Source organism: Gambusia affinis, linkage group LG13 (assembly GCF_019740435.1).
Source record: "Gambusia affinis linkage group LG13, SWU_Gaff_1.0, whole genome shotgun sequence".
In the NCBI taxonomy this organism is placed as follows: domain Eukaryota; kingdom Metazoa; phylum Chordata; class Actinopteri; order Cyprinodontiformes; family Poeciliidae; genus Gambusia; species Gambusia affinis.
The window spans coordinates 868,287-886,106 of NC_057880.1; the positions used below are offsets into that span (position 1 = coordinate 868,287).

Genomic DNA, 17,820 nt, shown 5'->3' on the forward strand with positions numbered 1-17,820 from the left:
TCAAACTAAGATTCAAATGTTTAGATAAGAATTTCTAATCTCTGATATACCTTTACAAATACTCAAGGCTCTGACTAAAAAGTTTTAATAAGTGACTCCACTTAATAAAATCCCTCATAAATATTGATTTATTGCAGTGGCTCTTAATACAAGTTATGTGTTATTTAAATCATAACTTCATTTGCTTTAAGCCTTTCTTTTTCTTTTGTCCTGAATAAATATGTAGAAATTGAATATCTGGGAGTATCATAACGTAATCCTAAGGCTAGGCACCAGAGTTTTTCTAGAAAAATATTACGATTTTAATTGGTGGTTTTAAAGGTGTTATGCTGAAGATGGTAGAAAGTAAAGGCATGCTTCATTTTTTTATGAAGCATGCAGTAGCTCCTCTGCTTTCTGCTCCCATACAGGAATGTCCATGTTAGCCACGCATCCACACTTAAATTAACATCAACAGTTGCCTCAATCGGCTCATGCTTTATATTTATATCCATGCTTACATAAAATATTGATGAACTCAAATGGTCTTTATCAAACCGAAAACAAATAGACATAAAATATGTTTTAGCTTAAAATCAAATCATAATATGTGGAACCAAACTCAAAATGATAAATATTAGGCACAATTCCTGGCATCATCAATTTAATTGTCATAACTCTAACATAATGTAATCTCTACAAAAACACAATGTTAGAGTTATGTTTAAGTACAGATTCCTGTCTTTGTCTGAATGTTAGATGAGGATTGTTGTTGTCGTGTCATACGCAGGCGGTGCCGAAGCTCTTTGCCATGGAGCCGTGCTGGGGCAGCCGAGCAGGAGTCCTCACTGTGCTGCTGCATCTCCCAAGACTCCCATCTGGAATACCTCCACCTGGACAGTCTGGTATGATCCACACACAACGAACTGACCCACATGCCGCACATCACAGCACAGGCACATCATCTAAATGTGCTGCTGTTAGATAAGCTGTCAATAATCAGAATAAAATTATTTTTTCCTGATGAAATTATGGAATTTTGTAGGACATAGGGAATTAGCCATTTTTTGCAAAATAAAGTCCTTAAAATCCGTTTACATATTAATTGTGTCATTGTGTATCAATTACTTACAATTAAAATTATTTCATGTTCCGACAGCTAAGTTAGAAGTGAAAGATTACATCACCCACTTGAATTTCCTCCAGGCGTGCAGCAGGCTTTAATGAAAGAAATGATCGTGTGAACACGACTTGGCTTAACCTATAAATTTTAATGTATATTATATCAATTCTAAATTTGTATTGTGATTTTTAAAACCGGGGTACAGGCATAAGTAATGAGTAATAGAGTCCCAAATAGATGGATGTGTTTCCATATCAGCCTAAGCTGTCGATACTTACATGTGAAGCCGATCTTATCCTCTGATCTTATCTACCTCAGCCTGTGATGTCAGCAAGGAGGTGGTGGAGTCATGCTTTGGGCTGAAATCATGGGAAGAGAATGATTGGTCTGCCCATTCAGAGTCACTGAAGGTGTGGAAATGACCTCAGCAAAGTATAGGGACTTTCTGACTGATCACTTTCTTTCATGGTTCAAAGCCATACCTTCTGTAGCAAAATCATCTTCATCATCACAATGCGCCATCTCATGCTGCAAGGAATACCACTGTGTCATTGGCTGCTATGGGCATAAGAGGGGAGAAACTCATGGTGTGGTCACCATCCTCCTCTGACCTCTGACCTCAACCCTATTGAGGACCTTTGGAGTTTCCTCAAGCAGAAGAGCTGAGGATGGAATGCAGTTCATATCGAAACAGCAGTTCTGGAAAGGTATTCCGACATCCTGCAAAGAAATTCAAGCAGAAACTTTCCACAAAGTTCAATGGATGCTAGAATTGTGCTGTGATATCAAAGAAGGTTCTATGTTAACAAGGAATTCTGTTAAGATGTTTTGATTGAAATAGCTTCTGATTTTAGTACATGTGACCACTTAATGCTGCACATTCAAAGAATGACCATTTGCAGTTCTTTATTATCCATAAAATGTTTAGAAAATCTGCTGTGCATAATAATTTGGAACAGTGCATTTTGAGTTTTTTTCTTTGTGAAAAGAAATACTGTTCTCATGGGGAGCTCTGTTCAGTAAAATTTGACTTATACTGTAGTAGTTCATGACTTGAAAATTATACTGACAATCATTTGCATTGAACATTTAAGAAAATCTGAGAAAATATCACTTGCATAATAATTTGGAGCACTCACTCCACTGTTACCAACTCAGCGACTTTGTTGCTATATTTAGCAACATTTAACACAAAAAAAAAAACAAATTGCCCATAATCAGAATTGGCATGTCAAGCTTTTTAAAAATTGATATTTGCCGATCGGTAAGAAAATTGCAAACGGTGGAGCCTGACTTAAAAATCTTTTTTCAAGCATATTGTGATTCAGGTTTGGCACCTCTCTGTAGTTCACATTCTGCTGTATTTTAAACAGTTTAAAACATTTCTATTGGCTGCTGGCTTCCTGTTTGCTCATATGGAACAGGAACAGAAAACTGCTGCCTCCGTTGTATTCGGTGCTTATCGTTTTCCCAGCTGCAGCATAAGCTTCCATTAGCAGGCCGTGCTCCTGCCAAACTCTTTATGATTAATCTTAACACGTACCAGCTCTCATATTGCTTATATCTCTCTCTCTGTTTTGATTTTTTTGTCTGATTTTACTGTTCTTGTAAAACCATAAGCTGCCTCTGAGCTACATCTGTGATATTTTAGGCTCACAGAAAGTGTTGTTACAATTCATGACGCTTTTAAAAGCAAAACTGTTACTTTTCGCCGTTCATCGCCAAACAGCCTGTGGAGTTTCAAACAAAAGCCACGGAAATGGCTTCCAAGGTATTGTTCGAATTAAATTGCCTGTTCTTCAATCAAATCCTAACTGATTTAGCAACATGTTTAAAAAGACTTGCATATCCAGATCAGACAGTTTTTCAGCTGCCTGATGTATTATTGAGCAGAAAAATGTGGCGTACGGCGGCAACTTTCAGATCTGCCAGGTTTCCCCTCCAACACTCTGTCAGATCAATTGTTCCCCCGATTTTCCACCATCTGAGCTCATGTTGCCCTATAACCGGGTATCATGTGATATTCCCCCGTCGCCGTAGTCGACCACCAAACTGGTGTGGAAATCACTAAAAGACAGCAGCACTTCCTCAGATCTGACCGAGGCGTGGAGCGTTGTGCGCCGTCAGCACAGTGCCAATGTTCTCTCCCCTCAGCTCATCTTCCACTGCATGTATGTGTTCAGTCTCTCTTTATTTATTTTCCTTTCCTCCTGCAGAGTTCTCTTCTGTTAGACTGTGTTGGTTGATTCAAAAACTAGATTTAATTTCCTTTATTAGAGGGAAATGAGCAGAGCAGACATGAGAAGCTATATTTTCCACAAAATGTCATGGATGGAGCTGCTCCCAAACACACAAACCACAAACTTAAAGGGACAGTATGATGTATTTTCCTGCATCATAGAGTCATTTTATAGCACAATCAAATAATTATGTGACCTTCAGTTGTTATAAAAACAAATATAATCAAATATGACTTAAAAGAAATTTGACTTTGTAATTTAACACCTTGTCTGTTTAAGAAAGTCCTGCTCTTTGTGAAACTCCACCTTCAGGAAGTCAGTATGACATCATTAGAGAATCAAGATGTTAATCTGTCAATGAACTGAGTTCAGGTCCTCCAGTCACGTCTACGGCCACAGTGTTCCAACATAAAACTTTTAACGTGATGCCTCACTCTGTAGCGAACAACGTATCTGTTAACTCTCGTAAAGCAAAAACAGACAGTTGGTTGCTTGATGTTACTTATCTACTTGATTTCACTGTAAAATGGTGAGCTACACAGACAGACAAGGATACAAACTGAATTTTTCATTTTATTTTAAATCTTTAATGAAGAATGAAGTGAGGGATGTTTAGCATCCCTCACTTAAGCATTGGCAGCCCTCGGTGTATTACCGGGAACGCAGCTAACATGTTTTACAAGCTATGAAGTTTGACGTTGATGTAAATTTTCATCTTTTCACTGGTTTTTGAGGATATGACTTGTGTGACAGGAAATTGTTCTTCATTTAAGGCCAAATAACCACCTCATTCTAGTGCAAAAATTTTTAGGTTTTAAAACACACATACACACACATACCCCTATATATATATATATATATATATATATATATATATATATATATATATATATATATATATATATATATATATATATATATATATATATATATTTCACATACCTCTTTACACAAATTGGTGGAATAATTTGAAATTCAGAAATTAGTGTTCTTTCGTACTTTTCCAAGTGCAACAATCTGTTCTTTAAACATATACAAAACAAAGACCTGTAAGCAAAACTTAAACAAGATGTAAGAATTTATATGATGGTGCGGAAACTTGAAAATAATGAAACATTATTACATTTCGTCATCTTCCTGAAATAATGGCCTATAGCGTCATTTTTTGCCATAAGTGATTTTGTCAAAAAACAAAAAAAAAATTACCCCCTCTCGCTTTTCAAAAGATATTTTAGGCAACAAAAAGTACTTTCGGCAAAAGATTGCCATTATTTTATTTGTGTGTTTTTTCTTTTTTTGTAGTTATTAGACATTGAGCTAAGGGAAAATAACATTTCAAAAACATCTTTGAGATTAAAACAGCTTTGTTTACATTTCTGGACAACTTTCAGTCACAATTGTGACAATTTTGGACTTGATTATAGCTCCCACATAATCTTTTTATTTAAAATAAAAGCAGGAAGTGACAAGTCTTGGCGTATGAATCAACCGCTTCAGACTCTTGTGGTATTTTTCTTCATCTGATCACATCAGTCCCCTCCATCTGTTTTTGAAGCCTGCAGCCAACAGTCTTGTCTCCCTCCGTTCATTTAAAAATCAGACTGTCTGCCGTGATCACAGCATGCACAGTCAAAAATGAAAGATCTAGGTCCAGGCGTGTAAACACACATGGTACTCTTAAGTACTGAGGAATTAATGGAAGTGGTCTCACCCCACCCACCCGTGAGCTCCCACGAGACCCTGCGTGCGGCCACCAGACAGTAGTCCTCCATTGATGTTGGGATGAGCGGGTATGAAGTCACTGCAGGCTAACTCCACCCACTCTCTGTGGGAGACACTTCAAGAGGAATCCGTGATGAGGGAGCCCATTTTAGCTCCACTTCACCCACACTCGTTCCAAGCTTTGTTTTCTGCTTGTCCTCCTTTACTGCTCCCTGGAGGGGTCACCATTAACTGACCCCTTTACATTTAGCAAAACACAACTGATTCATGATAATGAGAATGGAAAATGGAAGCAATCTAGACCAAAATTCTGGCTCTAGTCAGACCCTTGTTTTATTTTCTGTTTGTTTCACTCGAGTGGATTTTTTTAGAAATGTTCCTTCTTGACTGCGACAGACTGGCAACCTGTCCAGGGTGACCCCACCTCTCACCGGAACGTTAGCTGGAGATGGGCACTAGAACTCCTTCTGACCCCATTAGGGACAAGGGTGTTAGAAAATGGATGGATAGATGGATGGATTCTTGACATTCAAGGCCGTTCCATTCAAAAATACTTTATTTACCCTTAAAGGAAATTAAATGTTGTCATAACTCCTATCATCCAAGTTGTTATGGATGGTGATGCAGTGGACAAGAAGGATCTCCACAGCATCCTCATCCTAGCATCATTGCCAGACTGATTTGTTGTCAGTCTGGTAATGAATCTGAAGAGGCCTCTGATTGAAATCTGCACAATAATCTAATGACTGTCATGACCTAGCAGTAGAGATGATGTTCCAGCTCAACATGTCCTGAATGACACCATCAATAAGGCTAGACTATCTAAAGGGAATTATGGTCACAGGTTTAGGGGGCAGACCCATTTGAGACTCAAGAGAATTGCAGAGTTTAAAGGTGGCAGGTGTTTTCCAGGCACCTAGAAACATTTTATAGTAAAATCAAGTAACTATGTTAATTTTAGCTGTTATAAAAATTATGTATACATCAAACATGACTTAAAAGAAATTTGGCATTGTAATTTAACACCTTTAAATTGGGCTGGTGTCTCTTTTTTTAAGATTTTGTTTGCTCTAGTGGCCTTTATTTGAAAGTAGTTCAACAAGAAACAGCATGAGAAAGAGGGAAGCCAATGTCACCAGGCCGGGAATCAAACCTGCGATCACTGTCACAAGGACTAAGGCCTCAATACGTGGGTTGTGCTTTGCCCCTGTGCCACCACAGCACCAACCTTGTGTCTCTTTAAAAACTCCTGCTCTTTTTGAAACTCCGGCTTCAAGAAGTCAGGACTGCTGGGCCACATGCATTATGGGAAACATTTAATGAAATGCTCACACTGTGCTTAGCTGCTGCTTTTCAAAACCAGGCAACCAGATATCCAGCTTCAACCCATGGCAGAGGCTTGGGGGTGAAGAACACCCTCTCAAACAAATGATGAAAGAGTTTCTCAAGATTGGATCATGTATTCACTTATCACAAATAATTATTATTTTGTTTTCCCTCAATATTATTTGGAATGAAGAAAAAACTAGTTCATTAATGGTTTGTCTGACTGGAATCAACACAAATTCAGGTGCGAGACTTTTAAACTGTTTTTAAACAGTTATTCGTTAGCACTGCTAATCCACCTCATTTGCTTTTGCTGCTTCTTTTTAAATTTGTCTATCCATACAAGAGAAACGTTGGAGTTGGGAATCATTATTACTGCCCAAAAGTAAAAAGATAAGAGCAAAAGTCCTTCCAGTTGTACAGCCTCCATAACCTGAGTTAGGCTGTAATTGGTTACCTTGCTTCTGTCACATTCCTTAGAGCGTTTGGTGTGCCAAAGGATGTAAAGGAATGATCACACCACCATTCATCTGAATTATTGGTTTAAGGCATTGTAATTTTGGTGACCCTGTGTGAAAGTTATTCTTTTGTTGCTATAACAAAAGAATAACTTCTTCAAGGTTTGACAGCTTTTCTAAGGCTCTGAACTAGTCTTCCCATAATTCTTTGAACTCAGTTGGTACTCAAACCAACCTGTCTGGTACCAACAAGAATTTTATCTCTATTCTAACTCTGATTCTGTTTGAATTTCAGCATGTCTTCACATCAAAATATCCAAATCTACAGAGTGGAGTGATTAGTCGATTCACTATTTTTGCTAAGCAGTCAAACAGATGTGCTTGAAGTGGGTAGTGAGGGTGTACTGGGAGTGAAACATACAGAAAAAACCCTCAATGTTTGACTAAGAGTCAACAATAAGACAGATGAAAGAGTGGGACTGACAGGAATCCATCCCAGTGGGGTGGATTGTTTCAAAGACAGAGGATCAAAGTATCAGAGATCAATTTCAGTTCAATGGAGCTCAGTTTGTGAGCTTTGCCCAACGATTTCTGTTGAGAAGCAATCCAGTCAGACTCAGAGAAGGAGGCAGAGAGAGAAGGTTTGGAGCGGGGAAGAGGAGGGCGGAAGGAGGTCAATGCAGTAAAGGGAAGTAGAGGATGATATTGCCAGGGAAGATTCTTACAGGCCACTAGTCAAAGGCCTGTTCACAGAAAGCAGAGGAGTTTCATGTTGTTGCGTCCGATTGATAGCTGATAACTGGACACTTAACAAGACAATGCTGGATTTATTCTTTGCTTAATCAAAGAAGTGGGCTGTAATTTAGGCACTTTGTGCCCTGCTGCTTAAGAAGAAGTTTTTAAGCAGCAGGGCACAAAGTGCCTAAATTACAGCCCACTTCTTTGGTTCCCAACATTTCTCAAACTCTCTCATACCAGCAATATTCACCCTTCTTGCATTTCTGTTGTTGTCCAGAACATAGACAACAGCACTCCAATAAAAGCCCTTGTGTATATCCTGTCCAGGATGTGGGTAGTCCAAATCTCAGGTAATGTCATTCAAAGTTAAAATGGTCATGTGAGTTTTTATAATCTCCAACAGACATTATAAAACAACCAAACTTTCATGCAATTTGGGGATGTATGTAGTGGGAGGACCAGTGAAAAGCATAATACATATCATTTCTTGTTTACAAAAATGAATGAATAGATTGGTTAACAAAGCTGCAGTAAGTAGAGGCTTTTTCTCTTTCCATGCTGATCATTTTACTTTTTCTCTCGGTGTGGAAGCAAACTGAACGTGTTGCAGCCAGCATGTGTCTACATGTGTCTCAAGGGGCTTGCACATGACTAGTTTTATTCATCCCTTTTTTACTTTTGTCAAGTAAGAAGGGGATGAAAAACTGATTACAAAGAGCAGACTAAACAATAATGCTAAATTACAAAGTCTTGGCCTTGTTTATTTTCACTGGTTTCCATCCTGACAGCTGTACTTCACACTTTCACTAAGAAGGAAGCAGAGCCAAACTAAATGGTACAAAAACATCCCAAACCAAGACCGAAGAATGGAATACTCTGCTTCCTGATTCTTGTTAGTTAAAATGTAATCAGATCAAGTTTTTGTAAAATCAAATTGAACACAAGTATGACATTTTGCCAACATTTCCAAAAAAATTATCCACTAATTCAAAATAAATGCATTCCTTAGAAAATGTTGAGGTACTCAGATTGTGTTAACCTTAACTAATTATTACAGTTTCAATTCAGCTAATTCAATGAAAGACGGTCTAATTTTTGTGCTTTTTAGCATCAATAGCATGCAATGTGTTGCTCTTAGAACCAGGTGGCGGCGAAGCTCCATCTGAAAAGGAGAATTTGAAAAAGTAATTCAAAAATCACAAGAATATCACATGCAGTCCCATCACTATCTTCAATACCCTAAAAAAGATATTCAAAATTGATTTTTGAAGAAATGTACATTTGATTAAACATCTTTTTAGAACAGGGCCATTTACATATCTGGTTTTTAGGATACCTTATAGAAACGTCTTACCAACCTACCTCAACCGCTCTCTTTCCTCCTTTCCAGTTCTTGTTTATTAATTTGGTGACATTAAAGTTCCAGTGTTTTTGTATTCCCAGACGGAATTTAGAAAACACCTCCTCTGCTCCACAGGCAGATAAGAAAAGTCGAAGAACAATGCTGCATCTCTGTAACGACCCCAGTGTCTGAGCACAAGAAGAGGTCTGAAAAGAAACTTTGTGTTTCTCTGTCTGCTGAAAAAATGCTCCTCCTGCTGAAAATATGCTCCTCCAGAAACCTGATAGGTTTCTGTTTTCTAAAATGCAACTTTAGTTGAAGGAGAAAAAAAACAACAAAAAAAAAAACTGGTAAAACTGATAAAGTTAAGGAGAAAGTAGGTTGTTGTCATGGAGCCAAAAATAAAACCCTGTCACTTTTTATATATATATACATATTACAGCTCTGTCCATCATTTCAGGCCACGGTGACTTTGACTCAGTCACTCGGTGGACAAGCTGTCCCTTCTCAGTGAAACTTGGAGGCGGGCTCCATGTGTGAAAAGTCATCAACAGTCTGACTGACAGCAGCTGCTAGGCAGTCTAAATGCAGGAAGTCACATTTCATAAGTGAAAGGAGAAAGGTGAGGATTGAAGACTTTCCTCTTCCAGGGCCAAATGGCCCTGACTGAGAACAGGGCCATTTGGGTAGACCTGTGGAATGAAGAGATTATGTGTGTTGAGTTCTAGAATTGTCCTGCTCTAACCGGCACCAAATCAATTCATTTTGATTTGTTCTTTTTACTAATATTTTATTCTTACTTTCTCCAGTTGAGGCCTCCTTTGTTTGGATGATTACGCCCTCTTCTTAGTGATGGCTTCTTATGAATGTCACTCAGTGTCAACAAAGACTTCCATGCACTATTCATAAAGTCAGCCTAGTTTTTCAATATACATTATTACTTGTGAACGTTGAAGACTTTCCCATCATCTGTCGTGGTTTTGGCTCTTTTTCGGTGTAAACATCTGGTATAGTAAAACTTACCGCGTGTGTGTAGATCGTACACATGCTTTCATGCCTTGTGTGTTGATTCAGGGTGATCACACACTCTTTGATCACACACAGTTTTCAGGCTCAGAATGACCTGTCTGCAGCCAGTTAGCAAGCTGGCTCCTCCCGCCACAGATGCTTCCCAGATGCAGACCTATTTTTTTCCACAACAGATCTACGCCAACCATGTTCCTGGGTATTTTTGTCTCTTGAAAGTGGCCCCATTAATTTCTCAGGAATCACCTCACCTGACAAAACAATCACATTTAATGTGTGTGGTCACCAAGGTAGCAAATGAACACTTACACTCACCTGCAGCATGATTTGACTATGTTTGACCAATTTAATTTTGCAAACGGAGATGTGTGTGTTCAACTGGAAAAATCTACACAATTCTAATGGCAATTAGTCAAAGCTGGAAGCCATTTAAAGTAGAAATATTCACATTAGGTTGCTTGTATATTTTAACACTAGTAACATTCATGCATGTTTTTACAGAAAGAGTCAATGTTGGAAACAGTTTGTGTGTCTAAACAGATAAATGTTTACTTTTAGGTTTAGTGATGCACAATTGGTGCATAGCAATAAAATAGTAGACATAATCAGAGAACATAAAGCTAGATCAGGAAGACAAAACTGACATTAAAATACTAACAGCTAAATTTAACCATCACAAACATAAACATTACAGTTTATTGACTAAAAAGGATGATATTTCCTTTAACTTTCTTTACATTGATGTTGAAGTGTAGATCTGAGAACACAGTGAAATAAAGTTCTTTTGACTCCCTTTATGGCCTTTAAACTCATTTGAGTAGTAATCTCTAATCTCTAATTTTGCATGTTTTGATCAAAAACAATGGCTTTGACTTTTCAGCAAAATGTATTGAAGATGTTTTCACCCATTCACTAATGCTTACAATACTCACACATACTCAATGCCTGTGAGGAAATATAATCATATAGTGTCAAAAAATATAAAATTGTGTGTGATAACAAGAGACGTACTCGTATTTCCTAATCTGAGTTAAACTTGTCGGGTGCTATTTGCAGTCAAAATTAATAGCAATAATTTAGGTTATTTAGCCTGTCATAAAAGAAAAGGAAGGGTACATTTTTTCTTATATTTTAAGTCATATTTTCAGCATGTTACTCATTAATTTATAAATGTCAAACAAAATATAAAGTTAGCAAGCTTAATATTTAACTTCAAACTAAATATTTAGCTCTGAGCAAAAATAAATACCAAAATAAAAGGTGGGTCTTGTGAACCTTAATATAAATTCCTGCTGGAATGACTGATTTGCTTTAATTGTTGCTGAAGTCACATTTTCATCAGTATTTCTTTTCTTCTGGACATGTACAATATGTGTGTAAACAAAGATAAAGTAATAAAGGCAGATAATTTTGTTTATATAGCACGTTTTTAGCAACAAGGCAATCCAAAGTGGTTTACATGAAGTAAAAGGAAATACATACAAAATAACAAAACAAAGGAAAGAGAAAAAGAAGAAAAAGAATCTAATGTTGATCTAAAGTATATACACTAGATACACCTGTGGTGTGTTGCTAAATAGGTATAAGTAAGTATTATCTGCACTTTCTAAGTATGTTCTAAATATGTGAAAGTATTGAGTATTCCACAGTTTCTAAGTAATAGTAAAAACTAAATGTTCCTGTTCTGGCAGATTTTTGTCTGCATACTAAGTTTGTCCTAATTCCTCTTCTGGGTTGCAGTAATAGGTGTCTCTCTGCATAATAATCAAAAATTTAATTTAAAAAGAATAATATTGGTCTAAATAGTAAGTACTCCACAGTTTCTAAAAATAAGCTAAAGAGTGATCTAACGTGATGAATATTCCACAACTTCTAAACTAATAAACTGGAATAATCTAAACAGTATAGTGTTGGTCTAAATAGTGAGTCTCTGGATTCTAAGTTCGTTCTAATTCATTTTCTAGGTTAATAGTGAGTACTCCACAGATTTTTACAATCTGCGGAGTAATGAAACAGAAGGAAACAGAAGGAGGAAACACAATAGGTAATGTAGGTAGGTAATGTTGCTGTTTGCATACTTTGCAAATAGCAACATTGAGACAAAACAAAGACATTAGTGAAAGGCGGTGACATCAAGGAGTGTTTGCTGTGTTTGTGTATTGCCTTTATATGGCCATGATTTGTGTAGCTCAGTCTCACGACATAAGTTCAGTATGATGGAGTATGATAGAAGCATGTCCTTGGAAGTGCCCAGCTCCACAGTCACATGGGTGATAAAAGGAGAGGTGAGGTGGTAAGGAGCATTATATTTACATATCTTCGAGGAAATTTGAAATATGCAGCCCTTCCAATGCAACATTGGAAAGCCAAAGAAAGACAGCACAAAAAACAGAGCAAGCAGGACAGGAGAACAGGAAGAGTTTTAGGTTGGGTAAGATTTTAAATTTCAATCTCACTTAAAGTCTCACCCATACAACTCAGTTCATCCCAATTATCCAAATCGCTGTTTCCATTCCACTGAGCCAAAGCTAGCAACTTCTCCAAGATCGATTCCATCCCGTTAGTGAGTATTAGAGTCCTCAGCTGGGCTGCTAGTCTCAGCAAGACTTGTATCCAACTTGCATCTCTGTCCCACAAAGTGGGAATCTGAGTGTTCGCTAGTTTGACCAAATCTGTCACAAATATGCCGGGTATCCTCTTGCTCCAAACAGCATAAATCCTGTTATCATGAATAAATCCAGAGTGTATCCTGCTGGGTATGTCCTGCAGAACAAGAGGTTTCTCCTGTGCCAGGTATTCTTGTCGAGAAAATTTGATCCGTTGCATTCAGAGATCGGTTGACCAGATCTATAGTTTGTAAATTTGCAAGACGTGCAAAAGAGGCTCCAAAAATAAAGAAAAAGACAGAACAAAAACAGAGCAAGCAGGACAGAAGAACAGGAAGAGAGCAGAGGAATACAGCGTCCGCCTTCACCAAGTGCTAGAGAGTAAAAAACAGTGTCACAAAAGGCCTGAACATTTAGCCGCCTTGTTTTCCTTTGAAATAGAAAATCAGTTTCCTTTATAGGTAACAAGTCATGCATTTAATATTTCTAATGCCTTTCTGGAAAATAGCATAGGAAGTGTTTACAATAAAACTGTCACTTTTTGGTCGTAATGAAAATAAACTTAATGTATTCTGATCTTTATTAAAACCAGAGCCGTTACAACAGGTGCTGGTGAGAAAGAGCTTAACGTGAGTCATGGAGTTGCAGAACTGCAGCAACAGACCAATCTGCTGCCCTTTGTGTTTTAGGATGAACAGAGCTGGCTGCCAACCTCAGCTGTATGGCTCTCTGTATCAGAACTTTGCAAAACATTTCTGTCCAAATGTGCACACATAGACGCACACACACTGCTGTCTGTAATCCACTTTCCCCTTTCTACTATGTAAAAAAAATAAATCCAAGGAAGCACATGAGGGTGAAATGCTGCAAATATCCTGGATCCAAACCATGTCAAGAGTAGAGCATATTTCTCATAGTATTTGTTCATTTGGCTCCTGCAAACCATCAGTGCCATCGCCGTAGCGACAGGTCTCCAACAGCACTAAACCATAATACCATCGGCACACCTGCTGAAGTACCAGTGCAGTTGTTTGCTATTTCAGCTACATTGAAGTTTGGAATTTCCCTAACTTTTAGAATCAGTATGTAAGATTATATACAATCTGTTCATGTTCATATTGTACATTTTTGTTGCAGACAAAAATGTGCAACATGATCTAGTGGCTTTTATTTAAACATTAAAGCTAATATCATTTCTATCACTCGTTAAAAAATGTAGGTGATTAAAATCGGTTCCAATAAATAATGTCAGTAGCATACAGTTAAACCCAGAGGTTTACAGACACTGAATAAATATACAGATTTTGTTCTCGCTAACTAAAGTTAAGTCAGACCAAACATGTCTTGTCTTTGGTCAGTTATGTTGTTTTCACACCTGATGGTCCAGAACACTCAGTTTGATTAGGAACCAAATCGCATCATTTAAGTTTTCAGTTGCTGTGGTTTGGTTTCTCACTGCACTGAGTCAAACAAACAAAACCCTTTGGAAAACTTCTTCTCCTTCTCACATGTTTGGCTTCTTCTTTGCTGAGTGGCCTATCAGCCCATGTTTTACAGGACGTGTTTGACTGTTGTTATTGCGCCACATCCCCCCCCCTCCCCCCCCCCTCCTTCTCTCTCTACTCACTCACTCTCTACTTCCTCTTCTGAGAGGGGAGATGTGGTACCAGCTGTCCATCTAACGGGTTAATCGAGTTTCCTAAATCTGCTGAGATTTACCCTGTCCAGAACTGAAGTAAACTCTGTTTAAGCATCGAGAAACGATTCGCCTGGTTTCTGACGACCTCCATCCAGGTGTCCCACCCTTCTTCCCCCTGTGAATTAGCCAGACTGAGCAGCCTGCAGCCAACTAGTTTCACAGAGCACACCTGTTAACGGTCGCTCGTTCTCTTTTATTACAATTTGCTCTTGTTACTGAACCAGGTAGGTTTTAGTGACTCGGGCGAGTCCCAAGGATGATGTTTTAAATTTGGGCTATCAGGAACCAATAAACATTTCCACCTCTTCCTCTCCAGAATCGAACATCATAGCTATTTTACAACCATCAAAGAACTTTAAGGTGACTCATTAATTGAATGTCCACAACATCTTTTAGATTTTCTTTATGCTAAATATTTTATTAGTAAGGCAATTTTGCAAGGGTCAGTACAGCTTAATTCAGTAGCAGAAATAATCAAATAAGAAAAATCAATCATCTAGTCTATCTTTCCCTAATGCTGACACTGAGAACTTAAAAGGGAACCTTTGAGAGAGACGGACAGAGTTTGGCTTTTCGAACCCCAGACCTGGCCTGATGATGAAGGAGGTGTTACAGCAGTAGGAGGATGTTGGTCGACGAAGGCAGGGATCTCTGTAGGTCTGACGAGCTTTCTTCTCCTCATGGATGGTGAAGTCACACAGGACTTGGGTGCTGGCAGAAAGGAAGGCATCAGTTCTTCTTCTTTGTCTTTGTTCTTTGTCTTTGTCTTTGTCTTTACCTTGGTCTTCATCTTCGTCTTTGGGGTCTGAACCCAGCTGATGAGAAAAGTGCAATTTGAAGCCACATGTTGCGGGGCAGACGGGTTGGTCCCCATGATCAGGACAGTCTTCGGCTCTGTGGCCCCGGCTCTTCTTCAGCTGCAGAGTTCTTTGTCCATCTCGATCTTGACTCGAAGCTGCCTGGAGGATCCAACCAAAGTTTCCTCTTTTGCACCCTTTTATAGGGTTCATCCACCCTTTTGGTTCATTTGCATTGGCTAGCACTGTTGCTGTGCTTATTTCATTGGCTACCTGCTTGGACAGATGATCTCATGTCCATCACTGTCTTAGAGACATTGTGTCCTGATGTCTGTACTAATGTCTCAGGTTGCTTAACAACCTGTTTCCAAATAAGGCGTTGACCATCTCTGCTCTCCTGTTAGTTCCCCTTTTTCTCCTAACCTTTCACCTACCATTTACCTCCTAACATGTCAGTGATCTTTAATTTCAGTTACACCTTTTACACCATTTCAAGTTCAGAGTAAAAATCACATTTATAACTTCTTTTACTTCTCTGATTTATCATTCATTTATAATGTTATGATAACCATAACTTATTAGTTACTCTTATTATAATCTTAATGTGAGTTTTTACAAATGTTTTCTGAAAAGAAACCAAGAATAATCCATGATTCTTATTATTTGATATCAAAGTTACAGTTACTTGTTTTACTTGTAAGAGTACCCACCAATACAAGTGTAAGTATTATTACAAGCAAACCAATATTAATATAAGTATTTTACTTTGAATCTTATCCAATTACACACAATGTTTAGATTTCTTTCTTTAAAACTTCCATACTTTGAAATAAGTAATAGTCTGAACTATTTTTATAAATCTGCAGGCTGGAAACTCACTTCCTCTTTTTCCAGGAAACCTGCTCTTCCTGTTTCATGACTCTCTCTGTCTTGACTATAATTTCTTATGATTAAATAGAAAAAAGTAGAATTAAAGCAAAGTTTGCAGGAGACAGAAACAACACACACAACCAGATTGATTTTATTGACATTTAAGTCTAATGTTGGGTCTAGATTTTACTTGAGTAATTAATTTTAAAGATAACTTTATTTATTGTTACTGTTAAACTAAAATCTCCAGCATGGGGAAGTGGGATGATCTCGGATTTTCTTGACACTGTAGATGGTAACTGTACCAGCTCCAGCTTCACAAGCTGTTTGGATTTTAGCCTGAGATCAATTTACACATTTCAGACCAAAATACATCCATTAGTAGGATGAAGAACCCGTTTCCGTCATAACCGATATGACGGTTGGACATTCCCTTCATGTCTATACATAACTGTTTTGACGACTTTCAAGTTTGGGATTTTGGTCCGCATTGCCAAAGGTTTGGGCTCCACTGGCGTAAAGGCTACAAGTTCCTCAGCAGAGTAGTGAGTGTAAAATAAAGAATATTTTAACCAGCATTTCTGTTTTTTCCTGTGGTTTCAGGTATCGCCATAGCGAGCGCTCTGGTGGACACATCTCAGCAGCGAGTGGTGGACTCTAAAGAAAGAGGCCTCGGTCTGAAGCACCGCAAACACATCGTTCACCATCAGGGGACCTGTGTATGAAGGATGTGAAGGGTTGACCCTGGTTGACTTTTGAACTACACACTCCGGAATATTGATTAGAAAGTTGAAGATGGACAGCAACTTGTTGATTCTTCTGTGTTAAAGGTCATTGTTTTCCCTGTTTTTGTCACATCTTTTTAAACAAGAAAAGGCTGTTTTTCAATCTGTAAACCCAACCAAATATCTCAACAACTCCAGTTAAATGGTTAAAATCCTCATGACGTTACTCAACAGTAAGCTGATGTTATGCCAGTGTGAGGAGTTTTAATTATCACTGAAGGACTGCGTTTTGATCTCTGGATTTGACGGTTGAATGGTTATTAGTGAAACATTTCTTTTTCCTGCACCATTGAACTTGTAGATTTTGATATTTGCTCAGGTCCTCTGTGATTGGGAGATTATGTCTGAATGCACTGAAATGCTTCATCCGTACTTTTATGCAAACATAAAACGTGCGTTTTTTTTGAGAAACCACACATTTCTCTCAAAAAGACCACTAATTCACAAGACTATTTATTAATCACTGTGAAGCAACATAATCCAACTTTACTCTTTTTTTGTTTGATTGCAACATATCAAAACATAAACTATTTATTAATTATGCAAAATTAATGTAAAAAATTGACCAGGTTTTACAAATGCACTTTTTTTACTTACAACTAATTTTATGGAATCTGTACAGTTTTACCTTTTGTGCTTGAACCCTCTGGCTCTTTATCAACTTAGTGAATAAACATGAAAATAACAGCAGGATTTGTATGATGTCAGACTTTTTTCTCTCTACGAAGCTTCTTCAATGTTGTAAAGTAACTTGTAAACTGCAGAAATTGCTGTAAAGCTACAATGCGAATTGATACACCCCTATTGTCCGTCTACCATTGTCCGTATTGTCCGTATTGCCACTGGCTTAATGAATGGTAGCTCACAAAACTGTTTTTGTCCATCTGAGCAAAAACAAAACTCTGTACAAATAAAACCTTTTGATGCATCTTTGTATCAGGCTGGGATGTTCTGTGGGCGTGTCAATCTTTTTGACAGCCATGATGAAAAATGGTAAACTCACCATGCAACAGGAGGAACCAAAACAAAACACTACACAACAAGATACTGAGTTCAAAGGTCGAGAGACAAAATGTTCATTAGAAATGAAATAAAACTCAAATAAAAGT

At 37.9% G+C, this 17,820-nt stretch overlaps 1 protein-coding gene across 4 annotated transcripts in view; it reads left to right on the top strand.

Annotated features, from left to right (window-relative positions):
- Window positions 1-17,820, top strand: part of atrnl1a (attractin-like 1a) — a 251,671-nt gene extending 233,851 nt beyond the window's left edge. For all 4 annotated transcript variants that reach the window (XM_044136568.1, XM_044136570.1, XM_044136569.1 and 1 more), the window contains 2 exons: window positions 770-884; window positions 16,530-17,820. In XM_044136568.1, the coding sequence (XP_043992503.1) occupies window positions 770-884; window positions 16,530-16,651 (237 nt within the window). In that variant the 3' untranslated portion in view covers window positions 16,652-17,820. The remainder of the gene's footprint in view (window positions 1-769; window positions 885-16,529) is intronic.